The sequence below is a fragment of the Tiliqua scincoides genome, chromosome 8 (genome assembly GCF_035046505.1).
Source record: "Tiliqua scincoides isolate rTilSci1 chromosome 8, rTilSci1.hap2, whole genome shotgun sequence".
NCBI classification, from domain to species: Eukaryota; Metazoa; Chordata; class Lepidosauria; order Squamata; family Scincidae; genus Tiliqua; species Tiliqua scincoides.
Genome location: NC_089828.1, coordinates 12518000 through 12537277, shown reverse-complemented (window position 1 = coordinate 12537277; position 19278 = coordinate 12518000). Strand labels below are relative to the sequence as shown.

Here is a 19278-nt window from a genome sequence, read left to right as displayed (position 1 = left end):
AATCTTAAAGTGCAATCTGCCAAGCTGTTGCAGTCACCAGAAATGTAACATTGCCTAAACACGATTAGGAGATCAGGAGCATCTGTTGGGCTTATGTGCACCTCTCAAGTGGGTGGTTTCCTCCTCCTTTTTTGTTTCAGAGCTAATTATGGTTAACAGCACATTTGCACTTGTATTTTTGTTAACCATAGTTAGCCCCAATCACAGTCTGCAAACCCACTCTAGCTATGTAAACTGTGATTTGGTACTAATTATGGTTAGCAAAAATGCCTGTACAAATGTAATGCTAGGGGTCCAAATCCTATCCAACCCTCCAGCACCAAAGCAGCTGAAATACAGCCCTGAGGTAAGGGAACAAATGTTCTTTTACTTTGGGGAGGCCTCCATGACTGCCACTCCACCACAAGATACAGTGCATGCCCTATTCACACAGCTGCATCAGCCCTGGAAAGCTGGATAAGATTGGCTCCTTAGTTACTTTTCAATGGAAAGGAGAAACGAGAATATTCACCTGAGAAGAAGGAACCCACGGAGCATTCCTGATCACCTAACCATGACTATTGGGCAGTGTTAAGACTGCAGTGGAAAACTGAGGCTTGGGTCAAAGTCTCACAGCAAACCCCTTTGACAAAATGAGATTGTGCACTAGCAGCAGTGCAGTGGATGTTGCCCTGGACTTTCAGAGTGTTTCATAGTACAGGCAGAAGGCAGCAACGCTCTTCCAGGTTTTTTTTTTTAAACACAACCCAGCCACAAAATTAAAAAAAAACAAAACATCAAGAAACAAGAACTGTACAATTTCTGAACTGCACTGTTTATTTTTGCTGCTTGAAACCTAAGTGACAGTATGCCACCATAATTACGGGGTTTCTTCTAAACCTTTACTACACTGCAGGTACAGAAATATACGGACACATTTTTGGAGAATTGACATTTTGCAAAATGCAGCAAACATTTTGATTTATACATGAGAAAAAGGAAGTGTTCAAAAGGGTATGCATTTCAAGTTATTGCAGGTTATTTTTTGTGAGAGATTTTTTTTTCTGCAGGTAAAATATGTTTTAAATTTAACCAACAGGAACGTGTCAGTGTATTTAAAATCATGACAAACAAAACCTTCACTCTGTTCATTAGTTGCCCCTTGACAGGTTATTAGGGTGTTGCATGGTGAGGGCAAGATGTCAACACAGCATAAATCCCGTGGCATTTTGGTTTTCTTCTGGAGATTAAAGCTGTTTTTCTTGGGATAAATGCAGCAGCAAAACACAAACCAGCTGATCAAAAAAGCACTTCTGCCATTAACTCCAATAATTTCAGGGCACACCAACCGACAGTAGTTTTGCCATTCCCAGTTTTTAAGGTTTACATCACTGCGCTGTTGCCTTAAGTACATTTTGAAATAGCCTGTTCTCTGTTAAGCCAGCTTGCTGACTACGGCCTGGTTGAGAGAATTTAGTTGGTTGGTCCATTTATCTAATGCAGTATACCGTGCTCCACCCCTCTTCTGATGATCCAGCTCAAGGAGTTGATTGACTTGATCGATTCGGCCATGAATAGTGCTAAAATAAAGAAAGAACATGTGTTTAAACGTGTTATGAAACAAATGCCACAGTCTAAACACTCCTAGAGTACAATCCTATACACATGCACCTGAAAGTGAGCCTTTCTTCTGGGTAAATATGTTCAAGATTGCACTGCTGATCTTCTAACCAGGGCAAGAAAATCAGGAGCACCCCAAGGGTACATACAATCCTTCCCTTCCCTTCCCAGTCAGTCACAGTGCAGTGTTTTAACACTAACCACAGTTCATTTCAAACAAAAGGTAGCATTAAAGATGTAGCATTACGCAACAGTCAGCTCCAAGAAATGGATTCATGGGAAGAAGTGTGCAGGCCCATGCGGTACTCCTGATCTATTAATCATGATTACAGAAGTAGCATGCACACAGCTAAAGTGAATAAATGAAAGGCTGCTTGGGCTCAGAATTGAAATCTGAGAATGGAAAACTCTTATTTGTACAGATATTCAATGGAGAGGGCCTTCATGTTCTGCTACAAGGTCAGCTGCAGATAATCCTGTGGTGTGACACACACATGCAACATACAACTGTACATTTTTTAAAGCAATTGTTATATGCTAATTTAACACTTAATTTGATTAATCAAGCAATAGCCCCAATAAAGTCATCCCAAACTATTTCCGAGTTTATCTTCTTCTGCAACATACAACTGCACCGAGGGTGTGTCAATAAGTATGTCTTTTTGCCTTACGACTGTAGAATCATCAGCATTTTCATGGCAGAAGATATCTATGCTTTTTACTCATCCTGAGCTATAAATAAATCCTTTAACTATCCAGTGCTCAGATGGAGAAAAGAAAGAATACTCACTTATCCAGTATACATTGCACAAGCAAGCTCTCCACATCGGCTACATCTATGTTTAACTCCTAAAGAAGGAAACAGAACGTCAACATCCGTATAACTTTTGGTTCTAAGCAAATTGTTGTTTGCCCTTCTGTACAAAGGTAATATCTAACATTAATCTGTATAGTACCGATACAAGGACATCTGCAAGAGGGATCTGAAGGCCTTAGGAGTGGACCTCAACAAGTGGGAAACCCTGGCCTCTGAGCGGCCCGCTTGGAGGCAGGCTGTGCAACATGGCCTTTCCCAGTTTGAAGAGACACTTTGCCAACAGACTGAGGCAAAGAGGCAAAGAAGGAAGGCCCATAGCCAGGGAGGCAGACCAGGGACACACTATACTTGCTCCCAGTGTGGAAAGGATTGTCACTCCCGAGTCGGCCTTTTCAGCCACACTAGACGCTGTTCCAGAACCACCTTTCAGAGCGCGATACCATAGTCTTTCGAGACTGAAGGTTGCCAACTAGATGACAATTGGGAAATGCATACACAAATGAAGGGTTAACTATCAAAGAATTTTAGAGGCCACTAAGAGCTCCAATGCCAAGCTCCTGAAAGGGCTACATCAGCATTTCTCAAACAGTGGGTTGCAATCAAATGCTGCCCCCAAAAGCCTTACTTCAAATTCCAGAAGCTACTTCTGAGTTGCGCTGCACCACAATCTACTCCACTGGTCTCCGTGGGTATCAGAATGCCTTCTGGGCACAACCAGAAACTATTTCCAGTTTATGGAAGTGACTACTGGTTTAGTTCCAGTTTGCTTCTGTGACTTCCTGCCCCAAGCAGAAGGCATTCTGAAGCTCATGGAATGGACCATGGGCCAGCACGACCTGGAAGAAGCCTCGGGGGACTCCAAGTAAGGCTTTTTGGGACAGCATTAAACATGGCGTTGCAAACCACTGTGAAGGATGAGTCTCAGTGCTCAAAAGTTTGAGAACCTCTGGGCTACCTCACTGCTTGTTGCTGGACGTGAACTTATGGTCAAAACTTATATAAGGTGCTGACCCACCAAAGAGGCATTGAATGGCACACTCGTGTAGTGGGGATATGTTCCAGAAAAGAAAGAATGGATTTTTGTTTTAACATACACACTCCCCCTCCAACAAGCCTCTCTATTCTGACTTTAGTTGCAACAGCTTTTGTTGCAACAGCACAAATCATTGTGCCAGTATAGCTAAAAACCAACATAGAGAACAAGACTGTTAAGAAAGAGTAAAATAAGTAAGTACATTCTGCACCCAGGCACTCCCAATTTTGTATATTAAAAAAGCTGAATTATTTAATAAGTACAAATTGTATAAGCTGAGCAAATTTACATGAGAAGTTCTGTTACATAATTCATGTTGGCTCTGCTAGTCATACTGAGGGACAAGGAGCTAAGCAGGCCATCTGCAACCACTGGAAGTCTACTTCACTTTTAAGCACATCTTCACACCCCAATAAGGGTCAAAAACTTGCTTTTGTAAGGAAACTGAATTATGCATCTAAGATCACATTTTGCACTACTTCTCTCCCCTGGATCTCCCCCCCTCCCCACGCCTGATTATAAGATTCACAGCTGGAAGGTAACATGAAGGAATATGTTGGCCAGCTGTCAGGGTTCCCACAGTGAAGAGGAACAAGGGTCAATGTCTCTTCCGTGACCAGTGATGTGAAACAAAATTGTCTGTAGGCAGAATTGCAAGTACCTTAGAAATAAAAGGAATATGTATTCTTGTGTAAGGTTTAATTAATTTTATAAGCACTTGTGTTCTGATGTTTCGCAAAAGTTCTGGAAGAAAAAATAAAGCAAATAGTTATTGAATGAATATTTGATAGCATTCTAAAAAAAAAAATCAAATTTATATCCAAAATTTCTAAATATGCATTTTGTGCTTGTATATTGACTTAAGATTTGGCTTTCAAGTTATGTTTCTGACAGAAATTTCATTTCAAAGTTATTTGAATAATGCAATGCTTATCCTTGTAGTCAAACTCTTCCTAGATTTTTAGAAAGTCCATTTAGTTCACCTCATCTTGCACAAATGCAGATTTGTGCCTGTATTTAGACATAAATATATGTTTAAAATCCTTTCAACAAAGAAAGTCTTTAAAAAAAGATATGGGGGAGGATTCTTGGGATGCTGGAGAAACCAAGATCAGGATTGTTCTTCACAGCTATACCTTCAATGTGCTCCCGTATGAAGGGATCATCCATGATGTTACTGTGATTTGTCTTCAGAATCTTCTCAAATTCAGTGATGTCATTATTCTGATAGGCACTTCAAGAGAGAGTGAGAGAGCATACATACCTAATTACAATTTTGTCATTTGAAAAATAAAGCAGACATCAGAATCTGAATTCTAGAATCTAAAAAATATGTAATATCCATATAAAGCAATATTTCAGTAATTTAGGATCAACAGGAAATGAAGGTGTTTCAAAAAGAAATTGTGGCTGAGATTAAAAGGGCTGCTTTAGGAACAACCAAGGTCTTTGTATTGCCTAGCTGGGTTTTACTTTGAGCAACACTCCCCTCAGTTTCAAAGCAGTTTCTCACTGCCCAGTGACATAAGCCCAGTGACTGCCCAGTTTCTCATAAGCCCAGTGACAGAGAGCAAGGGAATAGTGTTGGAGGATCACAATCACAACACGCCCTTGGGGTATAGAATTAGTTGCATGGCCCTTCAAGATTCTGGCCAGTAGATGGAGAACAAGGATTTATTTGTGGGTTGCAGTTTTAGATTCTGAGTCGGTGAAACTCTGGGACAGTGAAACGTCTTTACATCTGTTTTGCTATGTAAACCACTTTGTGAACTTCTACAGAAAAGCACTCTATAAATATTCTGAAGCACTGGGACAATCCATCAACTGGGGGAACCATTCACACTGGGCTACCCTGTCGTGGAGATCTATATTGGCAGGACTAATAAAATTGAACTAGTTGGGAAAAAGAAGCAGGAAGTAGATTACAGTCATTTCATTGCTGGAAGCATTCATTCATGTACAGGTTAACCCACCTCTTACCTTCTCATGGCCATTAAAGTCTTTGAACTTTTTAATAATTAAGGATTACTTTAACACACAACTCTTGACTTTTTCCTCTACAAAATCACTAGCATTTAAAACAATTATTTAGACTCAGAGTTGCTCCTGGCTTTGTCCTTTAAGAAAAATAACTCTTACCTTACTAAATTTGTCATTGCTAGAATCTCTGGATCATTTTTGTATGGTTTTGCCTAAACAGGACAGAAACTACAATAAGCATATTTAGACACAAGCTTAAATGTTTGTGGTAATTTCCTTAACACTACAGGACAACTGTACCTCCTGAGAGTCAAATGGATTTATCCCAGACTTCATCAACATGTTCGCTAAGACCAAATATTTTAAGCAAGTGGTTCTTCTAGGACTCCCTGATTCATCATAATTCTTGAATGCTTCAAAGAAATCGGTGTGTGCCTTTTCAAATTCACCTTCTCTTAGGTGCATTTTACCACCACATTCTGGAAGAACAACAGGCAGAGATAAATACTCTCAGTTTCCCTTCACAACACACAGTTACATTTTCAAGCCAAAATGGTGTTTTAGGACAGATTCCAGGAAGCTGTCTGAAACATCTTTTATTTGTTGACAATACTGAGAAACACGAACAACATTAAGTAAAGGAAACTCATTGATGCTCTTCAAATCATATGTTTTATGACAAGCCCCTGTTCTGGGGATAGCGATGGAAGAACACTGCCACCCTGGGGCAAACATTCAATTGTTACAGCAAAAGGACTGCTATAAATATGTCTGTTGAGATGGAATTCTTTCAAAAGGCAAAAGTGAATTTACAGAAACACGCCTCCTGAGTATTTTGTTCTTTCGCACACCTTTGCAAACACAGCTCGGAATATGTCTCCATACAAAATTTAAGAAAGAAATAATAAAAAGCAATGAAATGAACATCCCATTATCAGAACTGTCAGGTCAGTGAGCTAACCAGACTAATCTCGTACTTCATACCATGGCCAAATCTAGACAGTTAAATAGCACTTGCCTCTGATGACCCCCATGATCAGTGGATGAGGGATGGCAGACTTGATGTGCAACGACTGTTCATATAGTGCTTTAAGCTTTTTGTTATTTTTCTGTGCTGTATACATCTGAATTTCCAAAGCATAGATTTCCAATAGCTGAGTGCCCTTCTTAAGGTCATCTTCTCCATCATCAGTCTAGTCAAGAAACAGAGAAAAGTGTGAAACAGAAAAGTTAGGAGAAGGGAAACAAAAAGTTATGCTGTCTTTATTGCAATATGTGCAATTAGGTGTCATATCAGTTCAGATTCAGTGCAGATGTGTTCTGCAACTAACCCATGAAATGCTTCTGCCTGGAATGAAAAACAAGCTCTGCATGACTTAAAGAAACATCACACTCAACTGAAAGTTTAAACTACATCTTATAACTGGACATACTTGTTGAATGCAGATGCACAGGACAGGCTTTTTCAGTGAAAGGAGATAGCCCATTACTAGAGGTGTTTGAAAATTGTGTTATTTACTTTACTCAAAAGTAAGCCCAATGTGTTCAGTAAGACTTAGGCTGTAATCCTATCTTACTCACCGGAAACAAACACCTCTACCCAGTAGTGCTATGTCCAACTGTATAACAGTTCCATGATTAGACTTCTGTTTTAATAAGAAAAAATGTTGTTTCCCATTGTGAACTTAATCACATTTTACTTCCAACAGTTACAAATTTATTTCTGCCTTGCTTGCCTTTTTAAAAAGTGTAAGAGCAACAGCAGCTGTAAATGTTTCCCAGAGCACCACAACCACTTTCTTAAAATGCCTGAGAATGCACACATGCATGCATGCACAGGCTGCCTATAGCAGAACAGGGAGATGGCATTATTGGCTTCCCTCATGTGACCAGTTAGTGCGACACCATTGAAAATTCCCTCTCCTGAGCACTCCAAAGGGACTCTAAGGTTGTAATCCTACCCACACTTCCTTAGGAGTAAGCCTCATTGAACACAATGGGACTTATATCTGAATAGACATGAACTGGATTGTGCTATGATTATGCTGATGGTCTTATGAATTCGGAGGTCCATATGCCAGTATCAGGTCTGGCTGTTCAGAGCTTTACACATCACAATTTTAGTTTGGGCTGGTCCTAGAAACACACCAGCTACCATTTCAGATGATCCAAGCCAATAAAACAGAATTCAGTATGAGTTGAAGATCCTGGACCATCTTCAAGGGCATTCCCACACAGAAAGAATTACAATAATCTGTGTCTGAAAAACACCCCTCAGCACTGTGTAATTACAAGAGTTTTCTTCCATAGGAGACAGACCCAAGAACAAAGTTGCCAGGAGTTATACTAGGCTTCATTTTAATACGACCGTTTTAGTGGGGATGCCACATTTGTGGCATATCCTCTCCAGGCATGCCTGACAAGTCACTTGTGAAACCCTTCACTTTCCACAGGCATTTTGAAATGTTGCTGAAGCAGATTTCTGAATACTTTCTCTTTGCTAGAGTAATATCATTAATTCATATCAAAAAGTGCTTAATAGGGTTTTATAGATAAATTCATACTAGACTCTGGAATTGTTAGGTGAGCAGATTTCATTCCAAAGCGTTCTCATCCCCACTCAGGGAATATTTGGACAGCAAAAAGTATCCAAGTGGCATAACCGTCTTTGTATATTAAAAATGCAACCAAACACAGTATACAAGGACAATTCCAATGGAAGGCTTTGAAAGAGTAAAACTGCTTAGAAAAAGAGACCATACCTGGCATGACTGATGGAGTTGGCGCAAGATCTTCTGTAATTTCCCATACTCTTCTCGTTCTAAATATAATTTGCCAAGCTGTAAAGAACAAATTGATTTTTTACACCTACGGATTCATAAATAGTTGTTAAAAATACTATATATCAAGACCCAAACTGTGCATTTTACCTTTGTGTTTGTCTTAAACCACAATCTATCATTCTTAGCATCTTTCAGAGCTTCAAGTGTTGTCTCATAAAATTCCTGAAGCAAATCCATCTGACATAAAAAATCAGAATTCTATAATTGTAAACAGCAAATTTGTGCTTGTTAATAGAGTCAATGTGAACATACTCCAAGTGCAAGTTTGAATTTCTTAACACTTTATATGAAGAAATAAACAACTTATACATTGTGATAACTGAATTAAGTCAAATATTTACTGATATTCGAAATAGTATAACATAAGTTAACACCAATTCCTGATCAGATGTACCTTAACTAATTCCTTTTGGAAATAATGCTGAATCCTCATTTGAATGCTTAGTTTCTCTGAAAGCTGAAAGTCCTGCTATCCCATGATGAAAACTGTAGAAGCATCTCTCCTGCCCTCACTCTGCCCTCCCATCTGATCCTGCTGTTCATTTAGGAATCAAGACAGTTGTTTATCAGATACCAGTGATGACAGGTTAGGTTTAGGTTTGAAAGGAAAAAAGATGCTACTGCTCTCTTTTCCTGTCAAGTTCTGGGGAGATTTACAGCTGTAGATCTGGTATTCATGGTTACACAGGTGCCCAAGTTATGTTCTAGCTGTAAAAGTGGATATACTGAGTTCTCAAAAGACTCTGGATTTATGTTAAAGGTCTAGTGTCATTGATCATTTCTGCAGCTGAGTAACAGTTATCCAGAGTGCGTTTGCAGGGGAAGTGATGGCTTAGGTATTTCTGATTCTCAGAAAACTCTGTCCATGAACAGGGTCACACAGATGTCAATGGCAGAACTCAAGCACTTGTGCAATATACTTTTTAGAAGTACAGTCTCCTCTCACCTTATGTCTCAAGGTTGGAGTGTAAAACCAAAATCACACACACATAAAATTACCTTGAAAAGCTTTTACATCCAAAAACTATGTACTGTCTCTTTAAAAATTGTGAGAAGCAAGCAGGAATTGAGACTAAGGGACCCACCCTGGCAAACCAGTGCTAGTATTCACACCACCTGCCAGGGTAGTAGGACCCTGGAACTGCAGGAATTTTACAACAGTGTAAATGATTATGATTATCAAACCATAATCCACAAACTACTTACTCAGAATACACCTGAATTACTAATTCATTTTGTCACCTTGCCCACACCCTTTAAAAACCACAATTCCACAGTTTATTATTAAAAAAATTCACCAACAAAATATTATGATAGAAAAACAGCAAAAACTCAGTTCAAGTTTGCTAATTTGACCCTAGCCACTGGCAACAAATCCAAACAAGGAGCCCCTATCAGTACTTCTAGAAGATGCTTAAATACTTGGTAGAGCCTAAACTTGAGAGATCACTTTAAAGGCAAGAGAAGGAAGATTTTCATGAACTTCAGTGGAGTCTTTCCAAGACCACACTAGAAAGTTTTAAGTTTTAAAACAGACACACACACACACAGAGGATTCCCCCCCATTCTGATTTTTTGTGTGCATTAGAGGAAGGCATAATGTTTTGCAGCATGTTGTAAAGGAATCAAATGTTTTCTTACAATTCTTTTAAGATTCTCTCCCTCATCTTGAAGACAGCTTACAACACATGAACCAGTGTAAAAATCAGTGCAAGGCCATATACCAATTTGAGAACTTCTACAGCCTTCCTGGGACAGAGCAACATAGGTGTAAGCCCTATGTGCTGTGAGTTTCCAAGTTCTTTTATTTGCAATTCTAGATCATAAATCTAGCACAGTGCTATCTTAGCCTGCTTTGCTGATAAAAATAGCAAGGCCAGCTATTTTTAAACTAGCCTGATCAATGGACCATTCAGGAAGATTACTTTCTACAATGCAAGAGGTTAGCAATGCAATTCTCAAAAGTAAGCAGCAAATTTTCAAAAATGTACCAACTACAAAACCTCAAAAGGAGAGATAATCTAACCTGCTTGGAAGTAGAGATATAATCAAGAATAGAATTGATAGATTTTTCAGAATAATTTCTTGTAACTGCACTCCGTATGTAGGTCAAAAGCTGCTTATATCTGTTCATCATTTCAGGAAAGTTAGTCTATGAGGGAGAAAAAACAAACTTATGATAAGGAAGCATCTCAGACTGGAAGTTGAAACTAATTAGTGACATCCAAAACAATCACAGAAAAGTCGATTGTTTTGGTATAGTACACAAGTATACCATACTAAATATAAACAATTTTAAAACCACACAGTTTTCAAAAATTTAAAATAAGCATGTTTTCTGTATAACGATAAGACAATATAGTTATGTCTGAAGCTATGCCAACATATATAAAAGCAGCTTTATTACTACTCAAAATGTGGTTTCAGGCCTTAAAAATAAAGAACACAGAAGCTTTTTGCAACAAGGATATTGAATTCTGGACATATTTCATTTATATTTATGTAGGTACCCAGCCTAATGCCCAAATTTAATTCATGAATATATATTGTTTCTGTGTGACAACTAGTAATGCTGATTCAGACAACGTTTAGGAACAGGAGTTGCTTTCCAGTACATACTGGCAAATAAAGAGACTGAGAAGATCATGATTTGGTAACAGGAGTTTTGTTCGTAGTGATATTGTTTAACTTCTTGCAGAAAAAAGGAAAAATTTGAATGTATCTTACCAATTTGAAGTTTATTTTTATCATCTGCTTTAATGCTTTGAATCCCCATTCTCCCTTTTCACCTTCAAGCTCCAAAACCTAAAAATTAGAGAGCACAAGAGAATTGCTTTTCTATATATCCTGATGTCTAAAGAATTCATTAAAAGCTGTGCTGAAAGCATGTTCAATAATATACTTAAAAGAGCCTGAAAATGCTCTTAAGTTAAGTTTAGTGATGGATATGGTATGGATAAATCTTCATCAGAACTCCTTCAATCCACAGTATTTGTTGTGGACAAATAAATACATACATACTAAGCAGATGCTTCTACAACTGGTTCATCTTGTCAGACTCAAGAAGTAATAATTCTATCTAATATAGTATTTTAAAATGTTATTGTGACTTCAATGTCACCAATACAAAAATTCATTATGGAACATTCAAAATAGGCTACATTTGAGCTTATATATATTACAGAACTGTTCCAATATTAAAATACTTTAAAAGACATTTACAGAAGAAACCAAATGCAACAGCTCCTTCCCATATAATTTCTCTACTGCAACTAGTGCTGTCTTGTATGGCTTAAAAAATCACATAAACAATTATTAAGCTCTATAATGGATGGCAATAATATTAATCAAGCCCTTTTAAATAGTACTCCACTTTCTGAGATCACCAATGCCATGTCTGCATTGATGTTAATGATGATCACAGTTAGCCCAAACTACAGTTTGCAAACCTGTGTCCAACCATGATTTGAACCAGAATGTCAGCATAATGAAAACCATAGTCAGCTCTGACCCCAATGCAAAACATTTAACAGGAGCAAATATATCAGTACAACGAACAAACTATAAACCTTCTGAAAACTGCTCAGTGCTGCTTTGGGATCATCTTCCTTCAGGGCTTTCGAGTTGTAGTACTGATTCTCCAAATCTACATTTGGCTCAGAATTGCTGTCTTCAGAATATTCCTACATTTTGTGAACAGCAGAAAAAGAAAATGTATGTTAGATTACAACTGTAAAATTCTAAGCAATTAACTGATTCTGGCAAGATAGGGCAACGGGTTCTTTCTCTGTCCGACTTCCCTCAGGTCTGAGATAACAGATAAGTTTTATATTTACATTTGAACATGAAAGTGGATTAACATGGATATTTTTTTAAATGTAAATGTAAGTTCCATAACTTGGGGGAGTGACTGGAATGGTCTCATCACATGTCCTCTGTAAATGAACTCCAGAAAGAATATCATTTGATACTGAACAAAGTGAGCAGGTAGATTCCACATCTTCCTCAGACAAGTCACCTTTTTAGTATATGTCTCAAACAAATGATCTATGTATGCATAATTGTATAACTACAGAAGCTGTTTGAGGTGCGACCACTGTCACCCACCAACAAGTCCAAGAAACAGAATGCAGGATGTAGCTATGCAGATAGGAGGAGTTTCCGTTTGCAATGGTTAGGTTCACCAGGGACAAGTTTATTCTGCCAGTCCCAGTAAGGTCTGTAAAGGCACTTTTTTTTCCATTATAAGGAAGCTGACATTCACCCACACGGGGACACTACTGCAGGGAGGAAAAATCTGCCCCCAGTCCTGGAGGCTTAACATAAATGACAAAGATTCTGGCTAACGCTGCAGGGAATAAAACACTGAAAACCCTTTCCTTAGATCAGTGGCTTCCAACCTATGGTTCATGGGCCACAGGTGGTCTGCGAGACACTGAGAAGTGGTCCGCAAGGTCTTAGGAAAAAAAGAGATGATCATCTTCCATCACTTCCAGTGCCTCACTGAGCCAGCGCTGCCCCACAGACTACTGAAATACCAGCAAAGTACTTCAGAGAAACAAAAATGTTTCCTGATCCGATGAAGATAATATTAAGCAAGATCAAACAATTCATGATTAATGTGGATGTCAATCATAGGTTTATATAAAGTTTCCTGCCAAAACTCCTTTACAAGATCCTGCATAAGCCGTTTGAAGTTTTACTTTATCCAATGGATGTTTTGCTTTTGGATTTAGTGTATACTGTGCTTTTGATATTTATGTATGCAAGACTGACTCATACTTTGTATTGCTTTGTTTAAAAGCCACTGCTGTAAAGCTTTGTGCTTGATGATCTGTGGGAAGTAAAGTTGAGCTGTTTCTATGCAAATTTTTCCTTTTAGTGACTGAATACATGTTACTGACATTTTAATAATCATTTCAGGCTCCCAACTGCTTTTCAGTTTAAAAACGGGGGGGGGGGGCTTGAAAAAAACCCACTCCTACTCCTCCTTCGCCAAAGGACAGCAGCAAATTTTCTAGCTACATCTCAGCAGCAGCATTAAACTTATGAGCATTTCCAGACAAAGTCACATCTCATATGAAATTATAACAGCCAGCCACAGTGAGGATCTACATGATCAGAAGAGCCAATTGAAGAGGTGTGGTCTCATGACCACACCTCTTCAATTGAGCAGCTATACTGCCTGAAGAGCTAAGGAGGAACAACCATGGCCTCATTCTGGATGGGAGATGGTTGCCAGGCCTAAAAGCTGCTGTTATGCGTTGTATATGACGGAGTTGCTGCTGAGTTGGTGAGCCATTGTAGTGAGAGTGCGGAATAGTGTGTGAGAAGGTCCAGTGGCAAAGAACTGAACAGCCCTGAGGACCTACCTGGACTTGATTTATGGTTGCCTGCTGAAGCTTGATAGCCAGAAGAGATAACCACACCATGAAGGCAACATCTAGTCACTGAGGGTTCTGTGAGTCTTTTTCACAGAACATATTATAAAAATCCCACTGAAAAATGGGGGTTTAGATTACACTGCCTATGTAAACCACCTTGAATGCTGTGTAAAAATAGGAAGGCAATTTATAAGTACCCATGTATGTAATTGCATGGAAGAAAAATAACCTACATCCAACAACTGATTTTTGTGACCCTCTTGCCAGAGAGAAAGAAAAAAGAGGGAACTTTCCTCCTGCCATTCCTCCCACCTAACAGGCAATTGGCAGTTTTCTGCCAGGCAGGATGTAGACGGCCCCTGCAAGCACAACAGCATGTGCCCAGCTTTTTTCTGTGCTCAAAGTTTCCAAGACCTGAAGTTACATGGTTTTAAAAAACAAGTCGGTAATATACAATTATGTTCTGAAATGAACTGTTACTGTGAAAGAATCTATGAGGAGTTCGGATCCTGACTACTGCACTTCATAAGAATCATGAGGGAGCATAGCTCAGTAGTCAAGCCACATGATTTGGGCAGAGATGACTCAGGTTCAACCCTGGCATTTTCCCTTAGGACTGGAAAAGATCCTGATCTGAAACCCTAGACAGCCGCTGAGAGTCAGTGCAGGCCATACTTGGCTAGAGAGACCAGTGGCCTGATTTGGTATAAAGAAAGTTAGAATTGCCTTACTGGGCAAATTAAGGTTTGGCATTTTGTTTATAAGCAGACTAACCAGATGCTCTGGAAGCTTACAAACAGGGCATGTCAACAAGCTGCCAATCGCCCCCAAAATCTGGTTCTCAGAGATGCAAATGAAAGTCCAATTTAGTTATCATAGCTAAAAGTTATTGACATTTCAGAAAGTACAAAAGGAAAATAAATTTGTTCCTTTAAATGGAATTTTGTATTCTGTCTCCTTTCAATTAAAAAAAACCACACACAGATGCGTTTAACATTTAACCATCACCAACAGACTGTCTTAGCAAACTGATTTTAGTTATTTTTCAACACCTGTAATTATAAAGTTAACTTTATAGCAGACACACGTGCTTATTATTTTCTCCATTTAGGAGAATGTAACGCATTGCAATGAGTGACGCTGTAAGAATTCGAAAGAATACTGATATTTTATCTGAGTGGTTTTTCACTGATAGTGATTCATCTAAAACTTCATGACTGTTCAAAATAGTCCCTCTTCTCAACCTACAATCATGGAAGGCAACTGTGACTTTTTTAAACACCCAGATTACACAAAGGATATGAAACGACAGTTTCACACAAGTTGTCAAGACACAATCTTGACAATTATAATGGAAAAGCACTGCACAAAACAGCTTAATGAATAATATTACTGAACTGTGGGCAGAGCTGGCACCAGAAATTACAATTCTACATATTGAGACTACTACATGAGACCACTGGTCTCTCTTTTTCAGAAATGGTTCCCTCCCCACCCCCTCCCCACTTTTCTTCTTACATGAATACTATGCAAATTAATAGTTTGTTTCATTGTGCTAATATGATTTCAATTCTTTTCTTCAGTGTACCCTCTGGACAAGCCTCCCTGGGCCATCTGGGAGGGGCAATGTTTTTAAGTATACTGAACTGCTGTAATCATTCAAAAGAGTAAGCTTGAGGCAGCCTCCAACATAAAAACATTTCAAACAAAACCAATCAGCTGGAGTTCTCCTAATCATGTGCACCTGATAAGGCAATAATAACTTGCTGTGAACAGAAAAGTTTCACTGTAATCAGTCACACTGTGTTTATTTACACTAGCTCCAGATCTGTGATGATGTATTTTACAATCATAACTACTTCCGAATGATTCCTTAATTCCAAAAGCACCACTTTTGTTGCACTCTGTAAATATATTCAGCCATTAGCTGTTCATCAACTGAACACACTTTGAAAAGTTTTTAAAAACTTTTCAAATGTTTGAAAATCTTATTATTAAAAAATCCTGTGCAAACCGACGGAATAGCTTCTTCTTGTTTCTAGCATGATACATTTGAAGGTGTCCCACACAGAATCACATTATTGCTTTACCCATCAAGTACCATTAACTCTGCAGCATGACCCTCCAGTGTCCTGGGTTAAGATCTCTCACATATCCTTCAACTGGAGATGCCAGGGACTGAGCCTGAGACTTTGTGAATGAAAGCATGTGTTTTACCACCATGCTACAATTTCAGTCTACAAGATATAGTCATTCTATCCCACTTTGCAGGACTCTTGTTGTGTACTAAACCCATGGTAGCTTCTGAAAAGTTACTGTTTGGTCCCAAATCAATAGCTTTAGTTTAACACCAAATACATTTGTTTTCTGCATCAAACGTTGCTTAAAAGTGAAGAAAGTCAATTAGAAAAAGTAGCAGATCACAATGAAACGATCAATACATAACCATTAGACAGTTGCAGAAATTAAACAATGTCTGATAATACATTTTTGTCACAATTTACATGCAGTTATGGCTCCTCCCTGTACAATGTGATCCCCTACATGTGTGCTTGGAAGTAAGCCCTACCAAGTTTAATGGAAATTACTAATAAACAAATGTGCTTAGGGCTGCAACCTAACACACCACAGTACTTTATATCAAGGGGGAAAAAAACTGCAAATAAATATACATATATAAGATATGCCAGTGTTTAACACACTGTTTTCATACATATATAACAAAAGCGTGAATATTGGGATCACCCCTTAGACCAGTGGTTCCCAAACTTTTTAGCATCAGGACTCACCTAAAAAAAAGTTTCACTTTACCAGATGCTCAAGCCTGTATGGTGATTACAGCTCAAGCTGTAATGGTGATTAGGCAGCAGTGCTCCCCCCAAGCAGCAGGTTGTTTAACCCTTGATACACATAGCCTAAGCTACCCTGTCAGTTTCACAAACCATCAAAAATTGGGTTGTGACCCACTGGTGGGCCATGGACCCACATTCGGAAACTGCTGCCTTAGACAATATACACTGAACAAGTAGTTTTGAAATGATGCAGACCACATTCACATCCCCACTGGATTCCAAACAGCCAAATTACCACCACCAAATGAAGATTGCTGCCTTGCTAGAAGAAATTTCCTTTAGAAACAACAACAATATTGATTTATGCTTCAGTTGTGTGTGTGTCTGTACACACATAACAACAGAAACCACTAGTTAACAAACAAGAGGAGACCCAAGCCTATTAAAAACAATATCCGTTTTATACAGCACAGTATATAACTGGGGTGGCCAAACCAGGGCTTCTGAGCCACATGTAGCTCTTCGACATCTAATGTGGAGCTCTTGGAAACATATTGGCTGAGCTCCTTTTTTGCATCACAGTTAGAAGAAAAGGAAAATAAGAATTTTTCAAGATTTGCAATTATGCATTGGATATAAATTGAGCATCCACTGGATTAAAACATGTTTAAATGATCATGGGAAGTAAATATATTGAAGAATTTAAATGCTTCTTAAATACTGTGGCTCTCAAACATCTCTCTTGTGGCTCTAAAACATCTTAAGTTTATCATATAAGGCTTTTAGGTCAAGCAAGTTTGGCCACCCCTAGTATAGACAGTATACCCAAGCAATAATGTACTGGGGAGAAAAAAAAATAAGTCAACTGTGTAGTAAAATCCTTGTGCCATCCCATTTCTCTCCATCCTCACCCACTCCCCCAGTTGACCCTCGCAAGTTATGACAGTCATTAAACAAATTAAAGTTTAATGTTTAATTAAAGCCTGAAGAGAAATCTGATGACCAAGAAAGGTGGTATAATAATAATAATAATAATAATAATAATAATAATAATAATGATGTTTTTATTTTTCTTGCCTTTGCTTTGCAATAACCTTTCCTTTCTTTTGTTTTAAATCAAGGATAAAAAAATAACAGCAATTAGAGGTGTCCTGACAATTCTTTCACCCCTGACCCTCTGAAGGGTCATGTGTCTCAAAAGGGAGGCCCAAACTTGTTGGGCCTTGGGGTGGCCTCGGTTTCCAGGGGGGTGGGTGGAAGGAGGTGCAAGGTTGAAAAGAGGGGTCCAGACTTGTTGAGCCTTGAGAAGGGGCCTACTGGGGTAGCCTCATTTTCCAGGGGGTGTGTGGGAGGAGATGCACTGCTGAAAAGGGGGGGGGGATCAGATTTGTGGGGCTTTGGGAAAGGGGCCTACTGGGGTAGCCTCAGTTTCCAGGTGTGTGTGTGCAAGGAGATGCGCTGCTGAAAAGCGGGGATCAGACTTGTGGGGCTTTGGGAAAGGGGACTATGGGGGGCCTCAGTTTCCTAGAGGGGTCGTGTGGAAAGATGTGAACTGTAGAAAGGAGGGTTCAGACTTGTTGGGCCTTGGGAAGGGGCCTAAGGGGGGGCTCAATTTTCTAGAGGGGGGTGGGAGGTGCACTGTTGAAAGGGGGGCCAGACTTCTTGGGCCTTTGGAGGGGCTTACTAGGGGGTTCAGTTTCCTGGAGGGGGGTGAAAGGAGGTGCACTGCTGAAAAGGCGGCCAAGACTTGTTGGGCCTTGGGAAGGGGCCTACTGGGGGGGGGCTCAGTTTTCTAGGGGGGTGGAAGAAAGTGCACTGTTAAAAGGGGGAACCCAGACTTGTTGGGCCTTTGGAGGGGCTTACTGGGGGGGGGCCTCAGTTTCCTAGGGTGGTGGTGGAAGGAGGTGCACTGTGGAAAGGGGGGCCCAGACTTGGGAAGGGGCCTCAGTTTCCCGGGGGCTGAGGGGAGATGCACTGTAGGGGGGGAGGTGACAGCCCCAACCCTCCCCGCTCACAGGGCCTGCCCCACTCCCTCTCCCACAGCCAGGGGAAAGGAGGCTGAGTCCTGTCACTGCCCCCAAAGGAGAGGGAGGGGAGCCCCCAGAGGGGGGTCTGGGCGAGGGGAGGGGCAGAGGGGGACCCCCTGGGGTGGAGGCCGGGCCTGGGAGCGGCAGGCCCCGCCCGGGGCCCCCCAGCCTTACCAGGTCATAGTCCTCCTCATCATCGCACATGAAATCATCCTCCATGTCAGACATCTTGGCCGGAGGACGCGCGCGGGGGGAGGGGAGGGAGAGGAGGGGGCGGGGGAGGGAGGAGAGACAGGCGCGCGGCCCCGCCCTCTTCTCCCACAATCCCCGCGGCTCCTCCTCCTGCCCGCTCTCGGGGCAGGAACGGGAAGTCTCGTCCCTTCAGCAGAGGCGGGCATGGAGCCTAAAGAGGCTTACTCCTGAGTAGACATGCTTAGGCTGGGGCTCTCAGGCTGCAAGCCTGCCCACACTTACTTGGGAGTAAGCCCCATTGAGTATAGTGGGACTTACTTCTGAGTAGGCATGCATAGACTTGGGCTCTTAAGCTGCAATCCTAGCCACACTTACTTGGGAATAAGCCCCATTGACTATCAGTATTAAAAGCATGTACACAGTAGTCTGTTCAAAGTACAGATCTGTAACATTTTCCCAAATGCAGTCACATACTATGGTAGCATCAAGTCTAATACTATATATTAAAAATAAAATACACATTGAAATGTATGGGGACCCAACTGAAATTGGCTTGTGACCCACCTAGTGGATCCCGACTCACACTTTCAGAAACACTGTAGTACTGTCAC

General features: G+C 40.2%; 1 protein-coding gene across 2 annotated transcripts; it reads right to left on the bottom strand.

Annotated features, from left to right (window-relative positions):
• Positions 1-809: 809 nt before the first annotated feature.
• Positions 810-18741, bottom strand: COPS2 (COP9 signalosome subunit 2). Of its 2 annotated transcripts, none has more exons than XM_066635262.1 (13): positions 18650-18741; positions 11842-11955; positions 11000-11077; positions 10299-10424; positions 8360-8470; positions 8192-8269; positions 6448-6622; positions 5730-5908; positions 5589-5641; positions 4586-4683; positions 4111-4193; positions 2390-2448; positions 810-1559 (listed from the first exon to the last, which is right to left on the bottom strand). In XM_066635262.1, exons 1-13 carry the CDS (start codon positions 18701-18703, stop codon positions 1415-1417), a joined length of 1353 nt encoding a protein of 450 aa, XP_066491359.1. In that variant the 5' UTR covers positions 18704-18741; the 3' UTR covers positions 810-1414. The 2 variants fall into 2 exon arrangements, with proteins under 2 accessions (XP_066491359.1, XP_066491360.1); XM_066635263.1 differs by having other exon boundaries at positions 8360-8449.
• Positions 18742-19278: the final 537 nt, after the last annotated feature.